At 40.7% G+C, this 22078-nt stretch overlaps 1 protein-coding gene across 1 annotated transcript in view; it reads right to left on the bottom strand.

Annotated features, from left to right (window-relative positions):
* The window catches only part of pax5 (paired box 5), a gene marked incomplete at both ends in the record, with an annotated part of 51356 nt that extends 38753 nt beyond the window's left edge, over positions 1–12603 (bottom strand). The window contains one exon of the mRNA XM_080521142.1: positions 12558–12603. Within this exon, the coding sequence (XP_080377268.1) occupies positions 12558–12603 (46 nt within the window). The remainder of the gene's footprint in view (positions 1–12557) is intronic.
* Positions 12604–22078: the final 9475 nt, after the last annotated feature.

The raw sequence follows: 22078 nt of genomic DNA, 5'->3' as shown, positions 1-22078 counted from the left end.
AAGCGCAGCTAACAGATTGATTCATACATAGTCTGTATTCAATGAATCGGAATATATCCTGAACAGAAGCATATCACAGAGAAAACACTCACACACTCAGTATACACTATTGTAAACTCTGAAAGGTTCAGGTGGAGTTGGACAGGTCAGAAACCTGGAACGTCTTGATTTAAGGAGACAGGGCTAACCGTCAAACCCGCCACAATAAAGTACCGTGTTCTCAATACTGTGAGAAAATGAGTTTAAACTACATGGACAACAATCTCTCTCCCTCCCTCTTCCAAATCATATATTTACCAATGTATCTTACATGTACTGTACGTACTAAACCACAGGCAAAGTATAAATCAACTGGCATGTCTCCACCATTTAATCCACTGGTTTTTTGTATTACCATAGTGATTACGTCTTTAGGGGAAACAGACACACACACACACACACACACACACACACACACTCACTAATCTAGCTGTAGGGGTAATAGATTTTAAACACATAACCCAGCAGGGATACCCCCTGAAACACCAAGCTGTCCCCTGAACCTGTTCCCCTGTCCCCCTCTCCATCAGCATAAAATAAAGAAGCACACAAACACATAAAAAAAAAGGCCAATGCAAGATGGGAATATACAGAAATGTGAAATCTGGAAAGTGCTATCCTGCGGATTCAAACAAAGATATTTCCAAATGCAGACGGTCACTCATTTCTGGACCACTTCATTTTCTTCCTCTGTGATAGAAGAAGACTCATTATGCAGACGTCTGCTGCAGACAGCACAATTTAAGAAGCAATCACTCTTTAGAAGAGACAGCAATATAAAGGCTGAGTTATATCTGTTTGTGCACCGTTGGCTGGGCTCAATCAACTCACACTAAAGAGTAGGAAATCTTACAATGGAATATAGTCCCATCCATTGTGTCAAAACACGTTACAGTGTTGTATCAAACCAGTTTGAAGGTGTGATCCACTAAATTAAAGAAGATATGTTTTGATTCCTCAGATTTCTGTCTGACATTGCATAGAGGCACGCGAGTGTTAAAAGTGCATTCCTAATTGTTTGTATTAGAATGAGTGTATCCATTACACACAGATGGGGAGTCAAATGTGAGGAAAAAAAATCTTGACCCAGGGTTGAATTTTAAACATCTGCAGGTTCTATTTCAAACAATCTTTCAATTAATCTACTTTTTTTTTTCATTATTTGAGGACACAGACTGATTTGGCAGCTATTGCAAATATTTGGTATTTTTGTGATTGCTGTAAATGTTTCGTGGACTAATAGACATCCGGACTCATTGTAATCTCCATGCATATGTGCTCCTGTCTGCATTGCTGTTTTGTAAAGTAAGATGTTCAAATTGTTGATATTGGCAGTGCAAAGTATTGACATAAACAGTGCATAGTGACAAGCCAAGTAAGTTTAAGTCACAATTTATAAGCCTTTTCAGAAGGACTTTATAATAAGCACACACAATGTCCTTATTTCACTGGAGATACAGCAAACCAGTCCAACATCCCAACTGCTGACTCCAGTTTTTTCTAAACATATTTTAATACATTGTGTCCCCTCATTATAAAGGCGAACAGCAGTATGAAGGAAAAGTGGTGGAAGAAAACGTGGCACTTTGAGCTCCAGCTGCAGCAAGCCGGGTCATAGTCAGTGTTCTCACCCCTTAGACAAAAAGGTTCACTCATTTTACCAGTTCTCCAATAAAAGGACAATCCATTGAGGTCAGGTGACTGACCCATCCTACTTGTTTGACAAGGAAACACTGCTGCAATGTCCAATTTGAAGTATGCAGAGAAAAAAAAAACACACATACATGCACAGATGCTTGTGCGCACACGCACACTCAAAGCCATTTTCAGGTATTGCTCAAAGCAGAGCAGACCCTGACCTACATGCATAGATTCAAGTCTTCAATGCTCGCTCCTGCTTTCTGTGAATACTTTGTATAGTTGTGCATTATTCCTCCCTCCTCTCTTTATTATTATTTCCTGAAACCTCTCAATGAATAAAAGCACCATTTTTGCAGGGGTCGTTTATAGAAGCCTACTGTGGTACATCCTCCTCACCACAGGTATCTGCAGAGAAGACTCACGCTCCCTCCCTCTCCCTTTTTCTCTGATAAGAGTAAATGAAATGGTTCCTTTCACCCTTCCTATCTGGGCCAGGGCATGAAATACGCCTTGCTTTATAAAGAGATGGAGAGGAATGACTTGTGACCTACAAAAACCTCCAGATAACTATTTATTCACTTATCTGTGTATTTACTGTTGGCATTAAGCGTCCAGACTCTTACCATTCTTGGGGTAGGTGATGGGGATTATGTGTTATTATGTGTGAAATTTATTTTTCCAAGCCTATAAATACTGATAGGGACCAACGCAAAAACGTACACATTCTATAAAGGCAATTGTTTATCTGCTGTAGTATAATTCCTTGAATAAGTTATACAACCCCCCCCCCCCCCCCCCCCCCCCCCCCCCCCCAAATCTTTGCTTATATTTTAGTAGGAATTCTGCCGCCTTTCTCCAGAACAGAAATCGATCAGGACATATTTTAGAGCCCTGTGAAAGAGTTGATGTTTTCTTGCAGCTCGGTAAGTATAAAGGTTGGGGACCAACATTTTACCCAAATTACCAAACAAATTAACCACTTGCTCCTTGAAATTCAATCAACATTGGCCAACTCAACAGACTTATATTTGGAAATCAGGTACAAAGATTTTGGCAAAACGATTCTTGACTTCTGAACCCTGAATCAGCAGGGGCAGCAGCTTCATTTTCCTCCTGCTGAATCCGAGTGGGACAGAGAGAGAGAGAGAGAGAGAGAGAGAGAGAGAGAGAGTAAGGGGACCGCTGGTCATTATGCATCCCTGTTGTACCTTATTTATTTACCTCTTTAGAGGAGCTGAGTTAGGAGCCCAGCACCACCTTAAATGTTTGATTGATTCACTGTTTCCGGGAGGAAAAAAAATACAGAGATAAAGAAGAATATATTTGAGCTCCCCCATCCAGAAAATAAGGTCCATTAGGGCTCTCTGTCTCTCGCTTCACTTTACATTCCTCAATGTCTCCTTCTGTTCTCTCCCTCTCTCTCTCTCTCCCTCTCTCTCTCTCTCTCTCTCTCTCTCTCTCTCTCCCTCTCTCCCTCTCTCTCTCTCTCTCTCTCTCTCTCTCTCATCTCTCATCTGTCTCGTCACGGCCTGACGATTCAAAAATAAAGCAAAAGGGGAACACGCAACAAATCGCCACCAGTTTTCTCTCACACACGTACGCTTTACTTTTCTCTCCGTCAAGAAAAAAAAAAAGAAACGAAAATAAGAACTAGAAATTACTTTTGGCTGAAAACCTGTTTGGAAAGTTGCCTGCAAGAATACAGATGAAGCACATTTCCTTCAGCAAACAGTGAATAGATCTGTGAGATGTGCCAAGCAAGCGTTTTGTGACACGTGTTGCGTATTTTCTCCAGTAAGATAATTAACGTTTCAGCTCAGGGAGGATTGTTAAAGAATTATCAGCTGTCAGAAGTCCGATTTGCAGATCCTGGTGACAAAGAGGTCGTAAAAATCACCTATATTTTGATTTACAATTCTTGTTTCTGTATTTGTTACTGGCATCAGGTCCGTTAAACCTTCACTTATTGGTTTCCTTTCGAAAAATACGTTTGATTGATTTATATCTAATCGCTCCCCTTTGGTGTAGCTGTGTATTTGATGTGAATTTTTTTTCTCTCTCCAAGAGTGACCAAGGTAGGCCTGCACGGCCTCGTCTACTTAATATTCAGCATACCTCTATTACCATTACAATGCATGATTATGAAATTCAGCTCATTATCATCACAATTACCTGGCATATAGATTTTTAAAATATCCCCGCTAAAGCCTATTGTTGAAGGAATACCACTTAAATCATCACAACGAATATAACGAATTATGTACGCAATGAAAAAAATAGAAGAAAAAAAAACAGTGCTTTAAACGTTTGTTTGTTTGTTTGTTTTTGTCAATAAACATGGTTGGAAATGATTCATACACACAAAGTGCATCTAAGAGACATATAGCCCTGTAAGTATTCAAACAAGCAAGGTATCAAACTTTAACGACGCTATTAAAACTTTGACGCACACGTATGCAGGTATGATGAGAACTTTACGCAGCGCTGTCTCGTCTCCAAACACACTGAGGCGCACAGCCCACATCCAGAACTGGTCCAGCAACATTTCCACGCGTCACAGTCGATTCATCCAGACCTCTCTTTTCTCTCTACCATTGACATTTTTTTTTTTTTTTATGTGTAATCGTTTTAAAGCGTCTCCGGGCTTTGACATATATAACTTTAGCTCCGCTGCAACCGTGAGCGCCGCGGATCATTGGCTTTGGGGAAACGGCGGGGAAGAGGAAACACGTTGATTCGTTCTAGCTTTTGGAAGTGTGTGTGTGTGTGTGTGTGTGTGTGTGTGTGTGTGTGTGTGTGTGTGTGTGTGTGTGTGTGTGTGTGTGTGTGTGTGTGTGTGTGTGTGTGTGTGTGTGTGTGTGTACACCCTCTTTTTTTTTTTAATCCTGCAGGATAACACACCGTGGGAACCTCTGTCAGTCACATCGCACGGCTTCTCTCCGGAACTAAACTGCAGTAAGATATATAATGCTTAATCTATTACACGCTAAAGCACATTTAAGAAGCTTCATTCAACTTTAAAAGGAGAAGGGGGGGGGGGGGGGGGGTATGCTCATCCATCATGCAGTTTGTCAATATGTCGATTAAATTCTTATAGACATTTAACGTCTGTTTGAGGCTTTTTGTATCACAAAGTTTTTGCCTCATTACTTTCGTTATTCAGGCCTTGCAACCAATTTTGATGATAGCACCTAATGTTCATACATATATATCACATATATGTCTATGTCCCAAGACAATGTTCTTTAAAGACATGTAAAATCTGTAGTTTCGGGTAACACCATTTTATAGACTGTATATGTGGTGGGCGGAAATAAAAACAAAGCTGTCCCCGGTAACACGACTGATCGACCATGTTGTGGCCACAATTCAATCTTGCTTCTGGGTGAACTGACTGCTTGGCGTGCCCTTGAGCAAGACACTGAACCCGCATTATACTATTGGGACAGAAATTGAATCCGCCCTGAGATCTCCCGCGCGTGCACTCGCGTAGAGTAGCCTCCACTGTCTTACCTGGTTCTGTGCAGAAACACCATTCAAGTTCAGCTTTTAGTCATGCTTTGTTACCCCCCCCCCCCCCTCTCTCTCTCTCTCTCTCTCCCTCTGACCCCTGCAACTGCACACCCCTTCAAATCAGGCAGAGCAAATAAAAAAACGAAACTAAAAAAAAACAACGTGTTTGAAATACAACAGTTAAGGCCTCGCATAACCTGCATCATTTAATCACATTTATAAAATCCCTCCAGCTGTAAATCCAACCTCACTGTGAAAATGAGAAAATTACAGTGGACGAAGACGCGTAAACATGAGCTGATAAAATAAAATGTAAAAGCGAAGGGAAAAAAAGGAAAGGGTTATTCTGAAGAAAATTCTCAAAATTATGCACTTGGTGCCTGAAGCTTCCTGTAGTCAATATATTTGAAGCACTATAAACGAATATTCGTCTAATCGAACCTCGTTTAAAAAAAATGTGCCCAAATTAATTTGCGTAACGCGTGCTCAAACTATTTTATTGGTTGAAGATTCCATTAACACCAACACAATAATTAATTCCAGCACTTTGAATTTTAAGGTGCGAACTGGCTTCATGAGTTCAGGAGTGTCGCTGTCCAAATTATTAATTTATCATTAATTAAAGTAAACTAATTTTGGTGTATTTATGTCATTCTTTAAATAAATAAACACATAAATACAATATACTCCATGAGTGAGAGGCTGCGTTTCAGCAGTTGTTCAGCAAGGAAGGCATGTACTCTGCTGTTATTGTTGCACGTTCGTCTTGTGGTCTCGGGGTTGGTTCAGTTCATGGCAGAGGCGATCATGCAGATATTATAAGCGTATTGACTTACTGTGCATTGCTGCAAACGGGTCGTGCTTACAGTGGATCTCCATCTGTGAATTTGGGGGCTGGAGGGCCCCGGTATACGCCGTTAGAGATCTTAAAAAAAAAAAAAAAAAAAAAAATGCCACTGGACGCCCTACTTCAGTGGGGCCACTGCACTGACGCACCGTGACCTCCAGTGAGTGGAAACAGAGAGTTTAACAGTTCCCTTCAATGCGGGGGGGAAAAAAAACTTATTTTTTTTTTCTCGGTGAAAAAAAAAAAAAAAGATTACCGATAAAGTTGCAGGTTGAGTTAAAGTAGCAAAAAAAATTGTGAAATTTCTGATTTGTAGATGTGAAGGAAGAAAGAAAAAGGCATCAAATAAAGGATCAAAGACGCCCCCCCTCCTCATGGGGACGGGGCACAACAGCCGGTCTGTCCTGGTGTCTCCAAAACCAGTGGAGGGAAACAACAGAGATGGAGCTCATTCCTTCAGCTGTGTGTCTGCGCCAGGTTGCACCACTCTGACCACGTCGAAATGTAAAAGTTTACACACACACACACACAAAAAAGAAAAAAAATTCGAGCAAATACGCAAAGAAAGTATTTTCCCTTCTATCTGTCCTTCTCGGTCTGCTGGCCGTGACCTCTGAACTGCGTCTATACCGATGGAGACTGAACTTTCGCCTCTCTTTTTTTTTTTTTTTTCGTTGAGGGAAAAAAAAAATACAATTAAAATACCCCGGGGTGAAAAAGAAAAAAAGAAAAAAAAATGTTACAGATCCAGTGTCAGGCGAGTTTATATTCGGAGTTGATTTCTGAACATGTCTTCTGTTCAATCCTCCTTCGGCTGCTGCTTTCACATAAACACTTTATCTCCCAATCAAAGACGCCAGCGAGAGCGCACAAGTGCTCACATCTTGAAGTCCCATATCCAGCCGTGCCAAAAAAGAAAGAAAGAAACTACCGAAGATTGACGAAATATATATATTTAAAAAAAACCGCGCTCTCTGCTTATAGCTTAGATGAGAAGGACTTGAGGAGAGGAGTTTTCTTGTTTGTTTGAAAGCAACGCGGCTCTTGGTCAGTCTGTCTTCACCCCTCCGTGTTGAACCAGGGCTCACTGCACAAACGCAGCTTCAGGACTCCCCGGTTTATTTGTGACTTTGGCGACGAATTTCTTCGCGTCTGAGCAGAAAAAAAGAAAAAGAAAAAGAAAGAAAAAAAAACCCAGCCCTGTCCAAAAAAAATTCAGAAAGGGTACTTTTCTCCGCGGTCACGTCAGGGGGAAAAAACCCCACCCCTAAAGACTGTGGTCTATATATGTGCACATGAGCAGTGCGGTGAACAGTTGCCTGCGCCCTGCTTCCACGGTGGCGCACAGCGCGTTTCAGGACCTGCTCTCTAGCGGACAGCGCCCGCGCTCACAACCCCCTGCAACCCTAACCTACACGCGCCGGCCAGCTGCCCGTCACTCACCGGATAGCTGGCCAATCGCGGAGCGCGCGCGGACCCCGCGTCACCGCCAGCCCCAGGTAGAGCCGGGCAGGAGGAGGTGGGCGATTGGCTGAAGCGAATCCCGTGGGCCAATGACGCTGCGTACTCATCCCCCGTCCGCCAATGAGGACGCGCGGCGGAGCCACGCTTTGGCTCGGGGAGGAGACGATCATATGTTTAATTTCAATTAACGAAGTAAAAAACCTAATGCCTTTATACCCATTTGCGCTCAATTTATTCATGTCAATATTAAATGGCTAATTAATTGAGTATTACTAAAAACGAGGCTTAGTTGCAGCAAGGCTTTATAAATGAGGCAAAGCTCAAGAAGTCAAACTAATGTTCACCCTTTTTTCTATTAAATTGAGCTATTGCTGTGATAAAACAAGACAATGAAAATGACAAAAATAAAATAACGATATCTGCATGCTTTCAGTAAATCAAACTGAATTCAAAGTATTGAATATGTATGTTTCTTTAATCTTGAGGTGCACAGAAGTGAAAGCTGTTGGAAACAATTGGTCCTGCATAATCTCATTCTTTCCCCTCTTCTTCAGCACAATGTTATAAATCTTTAGCTTGGGGAGGATTGGGAGGAAACACATGAAAACATGCTCATTACCTAATTGATTGTGGATCCAAACGGATGTTGTTTTTAATGAAATGCAATTGGCGAGCTCCGCGTTAACTCTCCAAAGTGAGAGAGAGAGAGAGGGGATTCAATACATGTTCGTCCCACCTGATTTGAGCGGGCATATCAAAGCCTCGCCCCTGTAATATTAACCACACAAATAGCCTAAAGCATGAGCCAAATTAAAAAGTGTTATTTCCCTTCTTCCTGTTTCTAGACATTTAATCATTTCAGCTCCTCGGTGCTTATACTTCACGCGCAACCGATAGATTGAGCTCATTTAGAGCTATATCACACCATCCCTACCTATATTACAGCACAATTAAACATCAATTACTGCATTAAATGCAGTCTATGTAAGTGCAGTCTATAATAATTTACAATGGCATACCAACAAACCACATACTCCTTAACTCTACTCTGCCCACTTTGCGAAAAGTGAAAATGGAGGGGAAAAAAAGAGAAAATGTTCATGCTTGATGTACCTCTAGGCAATGCATCTGTTACTGAAAAGGTCAGTGTATTATATTATAATATGTTTAGACTTGTAAATTCCATATTTTACAAGACTGGTTTCTTTCCTTTACTTACTTCTTCGATGTGTTCTAGTCATGAAGTACATTTTGAGGTGTCCCTAAGATCCTGCTCAAAATTAAAATACAGCGAAACAGTAGCACATGGAGTGTTGGTATTAAAAGTCAAAGTTTATTCAGGACAAACACCTAGTTTCAGATCGAGCAGTGAACCTAACACACATTAAATGACTATTTCTTCAATGCTCTGCTCGAAATCTTCTCATATGAATGATGCTGAAGGAACCACGAGGGGGCGTTCAACTGTGGCCATATATATATATATATATATATATACGCATACAATATACAGGCCCCTTACTCTGTGCATACTTGAAGTTGGGAGTATTTGAAGCATTTTACGGAGGACTTCAGCTGCTCAGGAAGTGTAACACGAGAAACAACTGCATCCAAATCAACACCGAGCGTCTGACATTGGTTCTGTGAAACAACCGGCTCTCTATCTCTCATATTCAAAACTAAATATGTTTTCATGAATCTTCATTGATTCCACGTCTCTGTTCTTTAATCTACTGACAGTAAACCCCTTTTCCAAGATTCACACTAATCCTCATTCATATTTCACATCTCTGTACTGAGTATCCATAAATTATAAGGCCTCATAAAAATAAATAATAATAAAAAAATAAAAAAAACCTGACAGACAACAAACAGGCTTTATTTTGGGGAGTAGATTAAAAAAAACGAAAAAATAGTAGATTAAAAAAAACGAAAAAATGAAATACACTGGAGTCGTGTGGATAGGAGAGTTGGATATTTGGATTGGATCTGACACTTCAGCCGCAGGCCACGCGTGACAAAAATGAACTATATACAATGATATATATATATATATATATATATATATATATATATATATATATATATATATATATATATATATATCATAGTATATAGTTCATTTTATATATATATATATATACTTTACTTTTTTTTGTTTATACTTTTATTTTTGTCTTATTTATTATTGAGATACAGACACCAGTGCTTCTGTCGCCAATAGAAGTAAATTGCAGTCGTTGCTGTTGTCTCTGCGATTTGCAAATTAAATACATAAGCAATTAAAAATCCAAACACAATCAATCATGTATACAAATTGTTGTTGCTTTAGGGTTGGAAATTTGGAGAAAACTTCCATCAGGGTAGGGCGACTTTAATCCGGGGATCCAACCCCATTACCATATTTCATTACCTCTCCAGTGCTGAAAATGGGAGGATGGGAGGGTGGAGGAAGAGGAGTAGAGGGTGTCTGTGTACTTTTTTAAACATTAGTAAGACTGTGGTTGAGTTGTGATAATCATTTGGAGGCAAATTGAAGCCCATGTTGTTGTTCTAGTGTTTCTTCTCTCTTTCCTCCTCCCTTCCCTTCCCCTCCATCCACCATGAAGGCTTCGGCTGCTTTGCTTTTTTACGCCCGAGCCTCGAAACGAAAAAGCAATGAAAAATTAATAGCGCATGTTAACTCCACCAGCTCGTTTATTACACGCCTGCTGACTGTAAACATAATGAGAAAGCTGCCGTATCTCTTCTTAAGTTTTCATTTGCTTATAAAATATAAAAGTCATAACTAATAAATAAAATATATGGACTGGAGAGTGAACCGTCCTGGACTTCCTGAGGTGGAACTCCACTGTGTATGTGTGTGTGTGTGTGTGTGGAGCAGGTAAATCCGACTCTCAAGCCCGATCAGATGGGCTTATTTTTAATCATTTGTCTCTTCGATATAGCAAATAAATCCCAAATCTGTCAGTCAGCTGTCAGGAGTGTGAGACAATGCTGGTCAGAACACCAGGCCGCGTCCCGCCACAACATGAGGCGCTTCAGGACAAAACGGGCTATGCCTTCTGAGGTCATGTCTCTCTCTCTCTCTCTCTCTCTCTCTCTCTCTCTCTCTCTCTCTCTCTCTCTCTCTCTCTCTCTCTCTCTCTCTCTCTCTCCTCTCTTCTCCAGCGTCACTCGATCTTTACTTTGCTCGGCCTTCTCGTGCACTGACACAGTACCAAAAAAATAGGAATTGACTTGAACTTTACATTGTTTGATCTTCAATTTCAGTTTTAGGTGTTGAAGGAAAATAGATCCCGCTCCAGTTTGGTCTTTAGGTTGCAGGATAGCGAGCACCAAGGCCCCATGTTAACTGGTGATTCGTGCGGGAGGGTCTAATTTCGCCCACAGGCCTGCCATCATCCTGCTCCAGGCACGAACTGAGGAAAGAAGCCATTTGGAAAACAGAAACAATATAAAACCACAGACCATTTCTACCAGGCTGGAAAAATGACCCGCAAGTCTAATTGTTTTACTCAGTAATGATTCCAAATGAATCTTTGTCCCACAGCGACTGAGTGAAGGACCCTGCTTATTGGAAAGAACAGATCTACGTACTTTTACGCACCGCCAACCTGCAGGGCGGGAAGAGAGGCGCTCTGATTAGATCCACACTCATTCTCCCGGATTCTCCTTTGTACCCAAGGCACGTATTTTAAAGCAAGAGGAAATGGAGAGGCTGTAGGTATAGGCCTTTGGGCCCTAAAGACCTCACACATCATCAGGGGAGGGCCCCCTTTAAACTCTGATTTCCTCAGTGGTTAAAAGGTTATTATCCAATTGCCACAAACCCCACCGCTTTCACAGTTTGTCAGACGGTTTGGCCCGCCACACAAAATACTGCAAAGACAGCATTATTTGTTTTACAGACCATAGCCAGTATTTGCTGACAAATTAAATGTCAAACGCAAGCTAATTTTTTTTTCCATTATAAATATTGTTATTGACACAACTTGCACAATCACTTCTGCACAATGACTTACTTACTTGAAAATGTATGTGAAAGGTATGTAACTTCTACCTTAAACATGTACTGGAAACGTGTTAAAATGTACTCAGCAACAAGCAAATGAATGCGCCAGTGAAGCATAATTTAGCTTTTCTCGGGGAAAAGACTGCGTGAAGCACAGTCATTGCCTGTTCAGAGAGCCTGATCACCTGCCCGCAGTTGCTTAATGACAAACGACGTTTTATCAATGCAGACGCAGCGGGCAGCAATATGAAATGATGTGATATCCATTGGGTGCCATAACAAGGTCGATGGCCTGATCCATTGCTGTACCAGACCCCGCTGGTTTATGAATAGGCCTATACGAGATTAACCTGTTGAATAAAGTAATGGAGACACAAAGAGAGGAGTCGAGCTCAGACGTCTTCAGACAGTTATGACAAACACTGAATCCATGAGACATTTCTGGTCCACAAACGGATATATTATGATGGTTTAAAGTGTAGGCTGCACCTGATTCATATCCACACACCTGTCTATAGATTCACGTTGTTTTTTTTAAGTATCTAACAAGTAAGGTAAAAGTAAGTGCAACCACACTGGAAACCAACGAGTTCAACAGCCGTTGCTTCTCCACAATGCATGCAATAATTGAAATAACATTTTGAAAACTTGTGAAACAAAATCAAAAATGAATTAAAGAAACACAAAATACCCACCCAATCATAGGGGTGTAATTCCAATGTTGAATTTAATTGTTTCAGTTACACACCAAAGTTCCAAAGTTGCGATAGACTATTGCAAGATGTTCCAAAGTAGTCTTGAAGAAGCTGAAACAGTTGTTTTTACTAGTTTCACGAATTAGTCCAATTTAAGAGAACTCCGCCGAACTCGACAAAAAAAAACTTTAAAAGGAGAACACTATCACTAATTTGCATATATGTATAACTTAAACCTCTACTTTTTAAAAGTTTCGTATCACATAACAGAAACAAACACACAAAGAGACAAACAAACAACATTTTTACTTCAGCAAGTCGTGGAGATGAAGGTTAATCCTACCTGCTCTCCCCAGCCGCAGTGCAGGACTCCGGGGCCTCTGGTCCATGTTACCCGGTTAGAACAGGGGGAGGCGATGGAGGGAGAAAAAAAAAAGGAAAAGAACAAAAACTTTTTTCCAGTGTCTCCCTCTGTTCTCCTTTCTCTCTCCCTCCTTCTCCCCCCCCACCCCCTCTCTCTCTCTCTCTCTCTCTTATTGGCACAGTCTTCTTCACTCCCTCTCTTTTCTCTCTCTCCACGTCCTACAGTAGTTTTGGGGCGAGTTGTAGGTTGAAATAATTCGACCCTTCCGCTCCCTATTGCACTCCGTGCAAGTGCTCAGTCAGCTGCAACTAAACGCTTTAGGTGGAAAAAAGGCTTCGGGGGGAAGCGTGAAATGATCACGCCGGGTTAAAAAAAAAAAAAAAAAAAAAAAAAAAGAGCCTCTCTCTCAATGTGCGCTCATGTCCTGTTCTTTTCCTGCACGAGATCATTCACGCAAATGCAACACGTGCACGCGCGCGCGCGCGCGCGCGCACACACACACACACACACACACACACACACACACACACACACACACACACACACACACACACACTGCGAAGATCCTCCACCCTTCCCTGCAGGGCTGCGCCCCCTCACTCGCATCTGTTACCAAGTTCCACTTTAGTAAACTTTCCCGCCCCTGCCCGGCTCTCACCCTTTCTTCTCCTCTTTTTTGTTCAATTCATTTCCGCTGGCGCACACCCCGTTGGTAGATGTGGACTTCGTAGGGAATTTAACATAAAACCACGTGCGTAAAAATAGGGTGCCATTATTCTGTCGAGTGTAACCTGTCAGGAAATTTTGTATTTATAAGGTGATTTTATGTTCAGCGTCCTCTTGGGGAGTTTTACCAGAGCTTCTCCGAGTTTCATCTTACCCCCTTGCTCTGCCAGTGCACCTGTTACGCACGGCGATCTTTACGCACGGACTGAACTGAGCAGGTGCAACGCACGGAGATACAACTTCACCTCCGTCGCTCTGCAGTTGGATTGCAGCCCCATCCTCCTGCACAGTGTGTAACGCGTTTGTGACAAAAAGCGGATAGTTCCGGTGCTCAGCTCTGATTGTTCGCAGACACACACCTGTGCGCTCAAAACATTTCATTTAAATATTAATTTGCCAACTGAAAATTTCCACTCATGCTGATACTCGCGGTTTTGTTTGGTTCTCGTCCAGGACGTTATTCTCTGGCGGAACAATGACATTAAACCTGAACATGTGTGCTCAGTTTTTGCCTCTCCGGTCCTATTGCAGTCAGAGTTTTGCAGCCATTTGTGACAAACAGAAGGGACTTTACGCGGCTTGCTTGGAGGCATTGACGGATTGCACAATACAAACCAAAATGCCTTAAAGGTTAAAATCAATCATACAAATACTGATTAGAACGGCATTTACTCTATATTTTTTTAATGATCCTATTACAAAGCATTTTCGAATAACTACCCACTTAACTCTTACAGTGTCCATATCTGTTAACGTTTGCATTTCTTCCAAACTAAATATAGTTTTAATGGGTCATATTATACAGAACAAATAGAATGAACTTGTATTCAGTTTCAGGGATCTTCTGATAGGAAATCCAGAGTCTCAAGGTGTCTGACGTGTTTAGCATTATGAATTACAGCATTATGTTGGACAGAATATGTGTGATTAATCAACTGTTAAAATCTTTCACATTTAGTGGCAAATCGATCTTATTTGTGGATTCATTTTTATCAATTAATCGAGAAATATAATTAATATTGTCCATTTTTATACATTTCAGTGAATCGTATTATCTTGTATCATAAGTCAGTGTTTCTGACTTAGTGTGCCTCGAAGAAAGTCTTGAAATATCCAACAACATTCTCGTATTTCAATTTATGGTTAGTGTCATAGTGGAATTGAAGAATAAATGACAGACAAACAGGTTTCTGGTGAGTGTGTTTCGTCAGATCCCAATATGGCCAATGGGCTTGAAGGGATAGTAAAAATAATCTCATCCACACGTTTCGTGCATTTTGGTCATCTAAAAAAATGTCATCACACCGGGGGGGGGGGGGGGGGGGGGGGGTATGTAAACGGGGAAAGACAGCAGCGTAATCCATCTGATATCTTTGAAATAATATTTTACAGAACAGCAAAAGTCAATGAAAAATAAAAAATAAAAAAACCCAACAAAAGCAATATTTGAGGGAGATATGCAAACAGTGGGTGTGTCCCTGTCTTCTCCTGCAGACCCTTGATTTCTGTCCTCCAGACAGCAGCAGGTCTCAGGGTTCACGCGCAGCCCCGACACAATTGAGTGTCGAACAAAGCGCGAGACAGCGACCCTTTTTGCTCTGCTTGTCGCCTCGCGCTGCAACACTACGACCCTGACCTCCGCCTCGCGCCCACATCTTCCAAACTGTGACTAAAATATCAGAGCACGTCCACTGATGGATCAGCTACTGATAGGAACGTTTGTGGAGACACTTGAGTTGCATTTTAATGTCTGAAATGTCACATGAATAAAGATTTTATACAGACATTATTAATAAATCCCTATAAAATATCTCTATTGTACCACAAACCAGTTTCTCAGCTCCCCCTAAGTGCGGTCACTGAGCAGGTTAAAGATGATTAGACTTCCATATATTGACATATAGTAGTTCTTGCCTGCAGGGGAAAGCTATTGAATCCTCGGTAGACGTGTCTCATCCTTATCTATTTTTATGGACCCCAAGTTGAATCTGTATGCATGGCCATGGCTGTAGGTAATGCACTGCATTTCTTAAATGACTGTACAGTTATCTGCTATCGGAGCTATTAGTGGTTATGTTAATGTATTGCAACTTACTTTCAGGGTTCATTTGAGTTATTTGGGGAAATTCAGGAAGATGAAATAAGCATTTTTATATGAGATAGCTAATATATGAGATAACACAGTTTGTAATTACAAGTATGGTTAATTATTAAGTATTTAATTACAAAATGAAGAGTCCATTTGATTAAAACTTGTTAAAAGTTATTTGTGGTGGAAATAGTTTTTTCACCCCATCCGAGTAAACAAGACAAAACAATTGAGGCCTACACAGCCGAAGGCTAAACAATTGTTCTGATGATCATAAAAGGCTACGAAATATTATTATTATTATTATTATTGTTATTATTATTATTATTGTTATTATTGTTGTTATTGTTATGATATAGAAGTACTTAAAAGTCATGCTAAACTAAAAATAAATATTCACGTATTATATCTATAATCAATCTGAATAAGAAAATGTATTTACATTTAATACTGTACTTTGTATATGGTTTGTCTATAGTTTTCATTCTCGAGAATGTTGGGTTTTTGTTTTTTTTGTTTTTTTGAGGGGGGGGGGGGGGGGGTGCTGTTTGTTTTTGTTTTTGTTTGTCAGACAAGAAATAAATGAAAAAGTCCTTTCAGGTGTCTCTCCACATTTGGCTTGCATACATGAACTCGTCAGAGAATTCGCCATAGTTTAGATATTAATCATTACTTGTTTGTTTTTCTTCCACGTGCTAATTAATGTAATTAATGTGAAGGGGGGGTCATTGGATCGGTGACCCGCGGACTGACCGAGCGGAACCGGAAAAAATCGCATTAAAGCGCGAGACAGAGGAAGTAAAGCGACGATCTAAACACGTAAACAGGGAGGAGATAGTCTCCGTCTCTGTGGGACATTTGGCTTTCAGCAGAGCGTTTAAATTCAGTGTAAACCTCGTAAAGACAAAGGTTCAAAGGCCTGTTCTGCTGGGGCTGTTTAGTGTGAGGGGAGATAGATTTCACTGGAGCAGGGACAAATTACATGTAAGCTTTTTACATGTCCGTCATCAAACGTTATCAAATTCTTATATTATTCTGTTTAATGTGGGGTTCTTTTTTAATTTTACTATATATTATATGGTAATTTTACTGCATGTCTTATTGGAAAGAGCCTTATGAATTATTAATTTTATTATATATATATATATATATATATATATATATATAACCCTAACCCTATCACATTTACTGTGATATTTTCAATAGTACAAACCTGTGCTGTGTAAAAGATAAAAATAAGCTGTGTGAAAATCGTAGTTGATGATTTTTACCCCGAAACATTTTTTAAAAGTTGTTCAAGACACTAATGTACTCTTTCAACCTCAGGAATACCTTTTTGCTGTTTAATTAGGATTTTTGCTTTGTCAGTTCAACACTTCGTTGCGATATTCAGTATCACACTAAGCTTTGAGCCTTTTTAACTTTATTCTGAAAATGCCATATGAGTAAAAGCATGACTGCCTAACTTAATTACTTATGCAAAATGTATCTGTAAAGGTGTTTCTCACTTGATGCTTTAAAAACTCCTGTGAGTTTGACATGACTCTACATTAGATCCAGCACTATATTTCTAAACATTGATACAGACAAACCGACACTAGCACTTGGATAAAAACTTTCCTTCAGTACTCATACCTTTGCCTTTGCTCTCCTCAGAGCGCTCAGAGCCACTGTGCTGATTGAGCTTGCTTCTATATCCCTGGGATTTAATTCAGAGTGGCACTTCACTGTGGCGACACAAGGTTCCTCTTTTTACAGCCTTGGCGTTTGGGTGTTTTTGTGACTATAGAGGCTAGAAGGGGGCTTAACGGCTGCAGGGCGGATTGAGAAATGGGACACATTATTTGTCCATGAAACATTATGTGACACAACATGACACCAGGCCATTTGTATGTAAAGGTAAACATTTCAGCGTGACGATTCGACAAGAGTGGACAAGGCTCCTGTCAATGTGGTTTTATACTCGCAACTGAGAAAGAGGTGTTGTGGCATCGGGTGTTGGTGGTGATGGTGTGTGTGTGTGTGTGTGTGTGTGTGTGTGTGTGTGTGTGTGTGTGTGTGTGTGTGTGTGTGTGTGTGTGTGTGTGTGTGTGTGTTGTATAGAGGTTGTATAGAGCTGCTGTTCACAAATTTAATCCCCATAGACACAAGTCACTTGGTCCGAGTCCAGTCTGAAAAGGTGTTGTAAGACTTGTTCTCTTGTTATTTTTTTTTTTTCTTCCTGAAAGAACGAACAGACTGCTGATCACAGGGCTTCCGAAAAAGTGTTTCATACAGGGTGGGTAAGTGTTTGTGTGTGTTTCACCTGTACTGTGAATGTACTTTCTTTGAAAGTGTGGTTATCAAAGACTTGCGTCAACAAAGGTTTTAGTAAACATCAGATTCAGATCCACTGATGAAAACACATTGACTGGGGCATGCTGTCCCACACACTCTGCCTGTTGTTTGACTTACACTGAAAGATTATGCATGGTCCATCACAGTATGTTATACATTCCCAGATATAAGTACATGTAAAGCTATTGCCAGAGTTTTTGACAATCCATGAGCAGTTTTTTTTACATAGGAAATAGTAAGTTACGATAGAATTCATGTGGTACCTTGATTTGCTCGATGATCCAAAAATGTTCTTCACCGAGGGTTTTCCTAAGTAAGGTCGCGTCGCTATTGAATTACAAAATTACATATAATGTCACTGCACTTTTTATCCATATCTGCCAGCTCTGTGGAGAGGTCACTGGTGACTGAGTGATGCCGGAAAGGCTACAGAAAGAAAAGCCTCACTGACCTTCAGCAGAACTGAGAAAATAAAACAAAGAGGGATTCTGTTACATCAGACAAAATTATAAGCCGTGTCCTCGTGACAAGTTATTATTCGTCTTTGGTTGTTCTTCATCATTTCTTTCTTCTGCTTATGAGCTTTGCCGCTGATTAGTAGTGCATGCTCTACTTGGCATATTAACTCCAGTAGCGGCATGAATCTCCCTAAATACAACATTGGTTTCCTATCCTGCAAAAGCTGTTCGATGCTGCGGTGTCTGTAAGAATTAATGAAAATATAACACCTGCTTTCATCAAACGGTGATACGGGATGAATGCGACAGTGTGAAATATGTCGGGAGAGAAAAGCATCCGTGGTGGGACTTCACAGATGCTGTACATGCAGAATATGTGAATGAAGTTCACTCAGAGGGCCCCATATGGGTGATGCATGGGAGCCATTTTTGTTCAGAAGCGCTGATCCAGGGCAAGTCTTTTTCTTGTTCCTTTTTTTTTTGGGAGGGGGGGGGGGAATTCCTCCTGCCTGGCTGCTCCAATGCAGGCTGGGTGGTTGAGTTAAGGTTGTGTTTACATGCATACAGTATGAGGGAAGCAAGGGCCAATAAGAGAAGCAGAACCTCAATAGAGAATTTAAATACATCAACACAGTTACAGCGAATCTGTTCATCTGGGGGGAGGCTGTGTCAGACAGCTAATAGTCAAACAAACACGACAAAACCCAGGTTTTGTGGTTTTTAACAAAACTCACTTTGTGAACAACCACAAAGGGAAATAATGCTCCCGCTTCAAAAGCTCTAACTCGTGATAGTTTTGCTAATTGTGCTCCGACAACTACATTTTAAAATAGCTGCCAAATAAAGTCCTGCCGACTGGTGTTTGATTGATCGTTTCAGTTTTTGATCGTGTCCTGTTATTTCTTGACAAGTGCACTGGTTACAAAACGGACCATGAATAGCTGAGTGTTACTTTGAATTTTGTGCAGTTTCTCTAAAATCCTGAGTGTTTCATCACACTGAAGCCAAGCAGAGAAGACAGCTACTGGAGAACGGGGACTTTTTCCCGTCTTCCAGACAAGCATTTCTGTACACACATGGCCATCAGTTGCAGAATATTGCCAATATGCCATAGTGTCAGACTGAAATCCTGTTCTGATGAAGCACTCTATAGAAAGTGTTGGTGCAGTGTCTGGCAACAAATGGAAGACAGCGTCGCCATGGCACATACAAATACTGTCAAATGAGAGCAATGACATGCTTCTTTTAACTCCTTCTTCCCAATAAAGATCATTCATCAGGCAGAACCATCCCCTCTGGAATGTGTGATTGGAAATTGGAGGACTTTAAATCCCTCTCTCGGACCCTCCACTCATCTTCAACACGCCATTGGTCTGGGCACCACTGGCCTGGAGATGAATCGCTGAACCAGATGCCTCCATTCAGCCAGTGTGCTCTACCATTTTTAAAATAATAATAGTAAAGACCAGCAAATGCATGGAACCCAAAATCAGGCAGCCACATCACAATTTCACTGAGGCAGTGAGGCATCCCAAACCTGCATCCAATTTAGAAAGATATGAGGAGCATCGGAGGCGGAGGCCCCTCATCCCGCATTGCCAAAAACAAAGCAGCGGCAGGATTTGTGTGTGTGTGTGTGTGTGTGTGTGTGTGTGTGTGTGTGTGTGTGTGTGTGTGTGTGCGTGCATGTGTGTGTGTGCGCGTGTGTGTGTGTTCAATGTATACATGAACTGGAGGCGGTGATAGTGTTGTGACATGAGGTAACACCTAACCTTTGAAAGGCAACAATCCAACTTCATGATGGCCTTTCCCATGATGACACGCATGGAGAAACCCCGGGAATCAGATGGCATTCACCCTCCGATTCACTGTCATAACGCCATTCGCTCACTATTATTATGAAGGCAACGAGTATAGTTGGATATACAGAGTTCACAATTATTCTCATGATATGAAAGGGAGGAAAAGATGGATGTTACTGTCTGCATGGGAGCCGGGATGGCATAATTGTGCTCTGTCCTTCGTGTTCTAAATATGACTGATGGCGATAGCCAGACTGTTGAATTACATTTACATATAGATTTACATTCCCATCAACATGTAATAATAGAGCAGGCCTGAAGGTCCATAGTAGTCACTCACACATTTGTACACATACCCAGTGTGTGTGTGTGTGCGTGCACTCACACACACACACACACATACACACCAAACATATACATTCTGACACATGATAACTAATATTTGTGCTTTATTGAGGAAGCAAGCATCAGTGTAAGAATAGCCTATGCTATGAAAAAACAGTCTTAACTGGATCTTTTGTCTGCCGAAAAGGAACACGATACCAAAGAAGTAAAGAGCAGCTGAGCTGACTATTCACTGTCAACACTGATAATGACATTTCATTGTCATGGGAGGCTTCACAACAATGTTGTTCCAGGCATGGAGAATATTCAAGATAACTTCACAATATTTTTGCACAACAACAGAGCTCAACTCGTACTGTTATTCAGTTTATCTTTGTTCTCCATGTGTTCTTTTTAGGCACTCGATTATACAGAGTGGGTGGACTGCAAAAGAGCAGAGATCAGAAAGGTAGCTAACATATACCAAGGTGTCCTGCAGGACCTAAATCAAAGTGACATGACATTCCCATAGAAAAATTCAAAAACAACTAATAATAAAACACAAAAATATCATAACATGGCACAAATCATATACAAATATGACTGAGAGACGTTTTATCTGTGGCAAGCTGCGTCTCAGTGAAGGCGCCTGATCGATCACACCACTTACCAAGACATTAAAGACAAAATTGAACACTTTTCATATCAATCAGTCTTCTTAAAGGGCATTCATATTATAAAGCTTTTCAACACTTTCACATGGGTTTTGTTGGTCCAAAAACCTTGTATTCAAAGTTTATTGTCTGTGTGAGCTGGACTGGCTCCGCCCACACATGCCCATCTTGGGAAGAGGAGCAAGTACTTCCTCTTGTGGTGCCATGTGCCAAACAAGCCAGAGAGAGAGAGAGAGAGAGAGATCACAGACTTTCTTCACTTCTGGGGCATCATTCCCAGGTATGGAGATGAATGTTACTGTTGGAAAACCATTGGAAAGTGAATTTTGGATATATGACACCTTTTTAAATGCAAAACAATCACTTTTATTATCAGTTTCAGAATATTTTTTTCTGAATTATTGTGTTTTTATGGTAGTTTTAATTGCAATAGTGGCCTCGAGGCTAAAAAAGCGGACTTAAGATCGGAAGTTCGAATCCCACGACAGACAGGTCCCTGAGCAAGACCCTTTACCTATCAACTCCAGAGAGCACCCTTATGTGGCTGCCATATAGGAAGTTCCCCCAAGGGGATTAATGATGTTGATTAGTTTAGTTTAGTTTAGTTTATGTTAGAAAATGTGATTCTTGAGATATGTATATGCTGTAATATAAGACAATGCTAAACAAACTATGATCTGAATAAATGTGCAGGGTCGGGGGAACAATCCATTAAAATGTCTCAGTTATGACATGGGGTCATTTTAGGTCCAAATTAATTTCTTAAATTTGTGTTTAGTTTTGGGACATGATGATCTAAACAAGTTTTAGATTACACTTGGCAATAAAACAATATTCCCATTCATTCAAACATTCCTTAAGTCCAAATATGTGTTGTGTTTATTACTGAATTTATTAAGACATTCTGTGCTTTCTTTATATGTATGCATTTTTTTTTATTTATTTATTTATTTTTATATATAGACACAGTAGTAAAATTCAGAGAGGATCTAGCATGTTGCATTGCACGGACAAGGTCACTGTTTTGCTAAATCCTCTGTGATACAAGCTGCGTCTTTGTCCCCCACGTGACAGACCCGGAAGTAATTTG

This window comes from Blennius ocellaris (assembly GCF_963422515.1).
Source record: "Blennius ocellaris genome assembly, chromosome: 3".
NCBI classification, from domain to species: domain Eukaryota; kingdom Metazoa; phylum Chordata; class Actinopteri; order Blenniiformes; family Blenniidae; genus Blennius; species Blennius ocellaris.
Note: the sequence above shows the minus strand (reverse complement) of the source record. Positions and strands in the feature narration are given on the sequence as shown.